This window comes from Oncorhynchus nerka, linkage group LG14 (genome assembly GCF_034236695.1).
Source record: "Oncorhynchus nerka isolate Pitt River linkage group LG14, Oner_Uvic_2.0, whole genome shotgun sequence".
Lineage (NCBI taxonomy): Eukaryota > Metazoa > Chordata > Actinopteri > Salmoniformes > Salmonidae > Oncorhynchus > Oncorhynchus nerka.
The window spans coordinates 50,304,772-50,311,456 of record NC_088409.1 but is presented as its reverse complement, the minus strand read 5'-3'; the positions used below and the strand labels follow the sequence as shown (position 1 = coordinate 50,311,456).

Here is a 6,685-nt window from a genome sequence, read left to right as displayed (position 1 = left end):
TGGATCTCATGATGCCTTTAATTCAGTAAGTCACAACAATATAGAATTGCACAGCATCTTCACATTGTCCCAGAGGGCATACACAAACTGCCAAAGACAGTCTTCACAGCTGCCCTGTATATACAAATAATTAAAAGCCTTTGAAAAGTAAAATACAGTCATAAATACAAAAAGAGAAAAAAAAATGTACAAACTTCATTAATTTTTAGTTCCCATGGTTTATGTCCCTAATATGTTCCATTATATACAACATTAGTTTTATTAATATATATTGCTTGGGAAAATACATTTCCCTCTGTCCCTCATATTCACGTCTTGATAAGGCCCTCTAGAAAGTCTTTCTCCACCATCTCCTCAATGTTCTGCCGTGCCCGGCTCCAGAACACTTTTTGGCTCTCCAGCTTGCCCTCCTTGTTGGGGAAGGAGTTGCCAGAGTGGCTAGGGGCGGTGGTGTGGGTGGGGCCATTGCGGCTGCTGGCCTTACTGTTGAACACTTGACTGAGCAGATTGAAGAAGGGGAGGAGCTGCTCCATGCTGCGGATCATGTAGAGTGTCAGGGTGAGGTGGCCCCGTTCCCAGGACAGAGTACGCAGGGAACAGTCCTCCTCTGGGTTCTTCTATGGACGAATGGATGGAAACAGACGACAGCAGAATGAGCAAAAAGTTGTGACTTTATACAGGTATGAATATACACTGCTCAAAAAATAAAGGGAACACTTAAACAACACAATGTAACTCCAACTCAATTACACTTCTGTGAAATCAAACTGTCCACTTAGGAAGCAACACTGATTGACAATAAATTTCACATGCTGTTGTGCAAATGGAATAGACAACAGGTGGAAATTATAGGCAATTAGCAGGACACCCCCAATAAAGGAGTGGTTCTGCAGGTGGTGACCACAGACCACTTCTCAGTTCCTATGCTTCCTGGCTGATGTTTTGGTCACTTTTGAATGCTGGCGGTGCTTTCACTCTAGTGGTAGCATGAGACGGAGTCTACAACCCACACAAGTGGCTCAGGTAGTGCAGCTCATCCAGGATGGTACCTCAATGCGAGCTGTGGCAAGAAGGTTTGCTGTGTCTGTCAGCGTAGTGTCCAGAGCATAGAGGCAAAACCAGGAGACAGGCCAGTACATCGGGAGACCGTATGAGGGCAACAACTCAGCAGCAGGACCGCTACCTCCGCCTTTGTGCAAGGAGGAGCAGTAGGAGCATTGTCAGAGCCCTGCAAAATTACCTCCAGCAGGCCACAAATGTGCATGTGTCTGCTCAAAAGGTCAGAAACAGACTCCATGAGGGTGGTATGAGGGCCCGAGGAGGACGTTTGGCATTTGCCAGAGAACACCAAGATTGGCAAATTCGCCACTGGCGCCCTGTGCTCTTCACAGATGAAAGCAGGTTCACACTGAGCACGTGACAGACGTGACAGTCTGGAGACGCCGTGGAGAACGTTCTGCTGCCTGCAACATCCTCCAGCATGACCGGTTTGGTGGTGGGTCAGTCATGGTGTGGGGTGGCATTTCTTTGGGAGGCCGCACAGCCCTCCATGTGCTCGCCAGAGGTAGCCTGACTGCCATTAGGTACCGAGATGAGATCCTCAGACCCCTTGTGAGACTATATGCTGGTGCGGTTGGCCCTGGGTTCCTCCTAATGCAAGACAATGCTAGACCTCATGTGGCTGGAGTGTGTCAGCAGTTCCTGCAAGAGGAAGGCATTGATGCTATGGACTGGCCTGCCCGTTCCCCAGACATGAATCAAATTGAGCACATCTGGGACATCATGTCTCGCTCCATCCACCAACGACACATTGCACCACAGACTGTCCAAGAGTTGGCGGATGCTTTAGTCCAGGTCTGGGAGGAGATCCCTCAGGAAACCATCCGCCACCTCATCAGGAGCATGCCCAGGCGTTGTAGGGAGGTCATACAGGCACGTGGAGGCCACACACACTACTGAGCCTCATTTTTACTTGTTTTAAGGACATTACATCAAAGTTGGATCAGCCTGTAGTGTGGTTTTCCACTTTGATTTTGAGTGTGACTCCAAATTCAGACCTCCATGGGTTGATAAATTTGATTTCCATTGATAATTTTTGTGATTTTGTTGTCAGCACATTCAACTGTGTAAAGAAAAAGGTATTTAATAAGAATATTTCATTCATTCAGATCTAGGATGTGCTATTTTAGTGTTCCCTTTATTTTTTTGAGCAGTGTATTATATTTACACTACAGTTCAAAAGTTGGGGTCACTTAGAAATGTCCTTGATTTTGAATGAAAAGCAAATATTTTTGGTCCATTAAAATACCAAATTGATCAGAAATACAGTGTAGACATTGTTAATGTTGTAAATCACTATTGTAGCTGGAAACTAAAAGGACAGCATCCCAGAGTCGCCTCTTCACTGTTGACGTTGAGACTAGTGTTTGTGGGTACTATTTAATGAAGCCAGTTAAGGACTTGTGAGGCGTCTGTTTCTCAAACTAGACACTAATGTACTTGTCCTCTTGCTCACTTGTGCAGCGGGGCCTCCAACTACTCTTTCTATTCTGGTTAAAGCCAGGCTGCGCTGTTCTGTGAAGGGAGTAGTACACAGCGTTGCGCGATATCTTCAGTTCTTGCCAACTTCTCACATGGAATAGCCTTAATTTCTCAGAACAAGAATAGATTGATGAGTTTCAGAAGAAAGTTCTTTATTTCTTGCCATTTTGAGCCTGTAATTGAATCCACAAATGCTGATGCTCCAGATACTCAACTAGTCTAAGTATTATTGCTTCTTTAATCAGGACAACAGTTTGCAACTGTGCTAACAAAATTGCCAAAGGGTTTTCTTATGATAAATTAAATTTTTAAATAAAAAAAACTTGGATTAGCTAATACAATGTGCCATTGGAACACAGGAGTGATGGTTGCTGATAATGGGCCTCTGTACGCCTTTGTACTGTAGATATTCAATTATTTTTTATTTTAAATCTGCGGTTTCCAGCTACAATAGTCAAATACAAATCACTAACCTTGTCTACACTGTATTTCTGATCAATTTGATGTTATTTTAAATGGACATTTTTTTGTGCTTTTCTTTAAAAAACAAGGACATTTCTATGTGACCCCAAACTTTTGAACGGTAGTGTATGTGCTTTGTTGGTGTGCCATTATCTGACTGGATTGTCTGCCAGAATCTTTCTAACATATTCATTTTTAAAATATTTTTTACACAAATTAAGTACAAAACCTGCTGGAACACACTGTTCAGGCTACAGCTGACATTTACATTTCTCAAGTTTCATTTTTGTTGTCACGTGGGGAAAGCGCCCTAGCGCTCTGATTGGCTCATGGGTGTAAAGCTATTCCTGACGCTCCTCCAAGATTCTACATGTTGAATCGTGAAAGACTGCCATCACTCTCGACCACCTGGCAGGTGGCCCCTGGAACACACCGTGTGGGACTGCAGCTGATGTTCGCCCACTGATAGCCTTCAGAAAAGACTTTCAGCCTGCTGTGTCCAGGCTCTTACACTACTGGCCTTAGGGGTACAGTAAGTTGTCCCAAATGTCAGTAATAGCTCAAGTTAACATGGTCATTGGGATTGGTCACTTTTACTAATGTGGGTCTTTGTCCAGCCTTGCATTACGTTGCTCTGAAGGTAGACCAGAGCAGTTACCTTGGCTCGTTTCCTCAGCAGCTTGGCTAGTCGGACAACATAGGGTTTGAACTCTCGCTGGTGGGTCCCCTGTCGTCTCACCTCCAGGCCCGAGTCATCAGATGCCTCGGGGATAAAGGCCCAGCGGTACCTGGGAAAGAACACAGCCAATGCCCAAACATTACACACACAAACCTTTTCACACATCTGAGCAAAAAAGCACACAATTTATGAGGGAAAGGACAAAGTGACAGGAAAATATATGAGCCATCACTGAATGATTTCGTTCAGTACGAGAGTGCGAAAAGTCTTGAGGATCTCATTGGGTAAAAGTGTTGCAACATACTTTAATGCGTTGTGAAACACAATTTATGTGCTTGAACCTTGTATACCTTCCAAAAAATATAAATGAAACAGTACAGTGTGCACTACAGCCTTCAGATAAATGTACTGCATGGGAGTGTATGAACCCAGGCAGGAGTAGTGGGTTAGTACACACATCTGGAACTGGGGCAGGCTCTCTGAGGGCAGTGCCAGGGCCAGGTCCAGAAGTTTGCAGGCAGACAGGTAGAGGTTGAGCCAGCGCTGGCTGTTGTAGGAGGTGGAGAAACCGTTCCCTCCAGAGTAGGTGGTCTCCAGGCCAGCCACCGATGGACCTGACGTCCTACAGGTCAAACCCAGATGGAAACATGACCAATGCATACACACAGCATAGACTCAAGACAGTACGGAGCCGTTTCCTGGACACAGATGAAACCTAGCCCTGGACTCCATTGAACATGAGAATCTCCATTGAACATGATTTTACATTTCAGGTCTATTCTTAATCTGTGTCCAGGAAACCAGCCCTACAAAGTCACCCAGGTTGAAGATACACATTGGTGGTGGATGTTTCCCCCACCATACAATTTAAAGCGCGTTGAGCACCTGAAAACTCGATAAATCCAATCCATCATCATCAAGTCACATTTCTATGGCAGGAAACACACACACTCTCATTGTCATGTATTAATCAATGTCCACTCCCATTTGGTGGACTGACAGTTACCTTGACATGTCCTCGTCTGCAGTAAGCTCCTGCTCCATGAGTAAAAAGACCTGAACCTGAGAGGGAGGAAACACATAGGTAAGTAAATAGGAGAAGGATTATATATAACAATCTATTATCTTGGTCGACGATCTATAGTACAGTAGTTTGAGACAAAGGGGATGACAACCACAACTCGGCAATCGAAAAGTATTGCAAGAATAACAGTGGAGCTTACTTATCCAATCAAGACACTCAATGCTTGATTTAAAAAGCCTACATTATCTTGGAAATTCTATCGAAATATTTATAAACAGCAGGCGTAGGCCTTCATCCGGCTGTTCATCGGCAGTTGTCGCTTGTGTGTGTGTGTGTGTGTGTGTGTGTGTGTGTGTGAGAGAGAGACTAAGTGCGTACAGTTTTTTGTGGTGTATGTTTGTAGCATGCTCTTGTGTCTCTCACCAGTTCAGTGATCATGGTGGGCCACAGTGAGGTGAGGTGTTGAGGAGACATGCGCAGCAGTAGAACTCTGAAGAACAGGAACACCTGGGCATGGAGGATGGGCACCTGGGGCAGACGCAGACTCTCAACCAGCCGCTCTGATAGGGGAAACACACACTCATAAGTCAATACTCCATCGGTGTGTGTGTGTGTGTAAATATTTGAAAACAGAAGGATGTGTGTGTTTATTTCTTAGAGGCGTGTGTGTGTGTTGGTAAGCAGGGGTATGTGTTTGTGTGCATGCCTGTCTGTATGCTGTCTGCATGTGCGCGTTTACCCTGTATGTCAGGTAGGTATTTCTGGTACTGGTCCACCTCGCTGCTGTAGATGGTGAAGGCTAGGCGTTTGAGCAGCATTGCTCTCTGCTCCAGCTCTGCGTCTCGGTTAGAGAACAGATTCAGAGAGCTGCTCTGAGCCACCGCCACACGAGCTGCAGACACACGCACGTTAACTACTATACTATAACAGTTCCAATATAATATCTACCTGTAGAGCTCACATACAACTATACACACAGGAATGCTCATTTAGAAGAATCAGGCTACTCAATTATACTTACTCATAAGATCTCTAAACGTGGTCTTGTCGTGGGTCATAAGATGGTCAATGATGGCTCTCCAACTGGACAATACAGGAGAGGACTTCAGATAGAATCCTATTATATGACAAAACTACACGATCCCCGTCCCCCATCGTTCCCCTCCCCCACACACTCAACAATGCTCAACTCACTGGCTGACACAGGAGGAATCCATCTGGAAAAAGGTGTGGTCCATGAAAAGGTCGAAGGCTTCTTTCTTCCAGGCCCGCCGGGTGTACTGGTACCCACTCAGGCTGCTCAGCAGCTGGATACACGCCCGGTAGCTGGGGGCGTTGTGGGCACTGCCAGGGAAGAGGCCACAGAGACACACTGCACATTAGAGATAGGACCCAGATATGACCTGACCAGGAAATACTAGGCCCTAGTTATACAGCTAGGGAGTGTTTCCTTGGCAGATCCCATGGGCATGTTATTTCGTGTTAACGGAGGACCTGGGCGTGCTCTAGGCTCTAGTGAAAGAGTGTAGTGTATTGGCTGGTCCATCCTTACCTGTGGTTGCGGAGGTAGGGCACAACATAGTGCATAATGTTCACCAGTAGAGGGATCACCCTCTCCTTCTCGTCACTGTAGAACACCATGTCTAGGAGATGGGCCAGCACCTGACAACACACAATCACTACTCTCAATACTCTGCACTGTTCAGATAGGATACATGGCAACAGCGTACTACACTAAAAAGTCATAAGACTTAGCACTACAGGAGACATCAACCGACCAATAAACACCAATGCACTGCAATGAGTAAACGGGTCACATGAGAGTGACATAAGCCTAAACAACGGAGAGGGAGGTCTGTTTATAACACTAAAGCAAGAGAGGCACACTTAGAGCCTCCAGTTTATATCTGGCTTCAGCAGCAACAGTGTCCAGGGAAGAATGTATTGCTTTGCTAATAATGATTGAGGTTGGGCCTGGG

General features: G+C 45.5%; 1 protein-coding gene across 5 annotated transcripts in view; it reads right to left on the bottom strand.

Annotated features, from left to right (window-relative positions):
• The window catches only part of LOC115141392 (protein dopey-1-like), a 36,594-nt gene continuing 29,909 nt past the window's right edge, over positions 1-6,685 (bottom strand). For 4 of the 5 annotated variants that reach the window (XM_029680192.2, XM_029680193.2, XM_029680195.2 and 1 more), the window contains 9 exons: positions 6,259-6,368; positions 5,901-6,050; positions 5,728-5,789; positions 5,446-5,598; positions 5,130-5,266; positions 4,689-4,744; positions 4,140-4,304; positions 3,662-3,791; positions 1-617 (listed from right to left, as the gene is read on the bottom strand). In XM_029680192.2, the coding sequence (XP_029536052.2) occupies positions 309-617; positions 3,662-3,791; positions 4,140-4,304; positions 4,689-4,744; positions 5,130-5,266; positions 5,446-5,598; positions 5,728-5,789; positions 5,901-6,050; positions 6,259-6,368 (1,272 nt within the window). In that variant the 3' untranslated portion in view covers positions 1-308. Of the gene's footprint in view, positions 618-3,661; positions 3,792-4,139; positions 4,305-4,688; positions 4,745-5,129; positions 5,267-5,445; positions 5,599-5,727; positions 5,790-5,900; positions 6,051-6,258; positions 6,369-6,685 lie in introns of those variants that run through there. The other variant, XR_010458484.1, reaches the window with a different exon arrangement.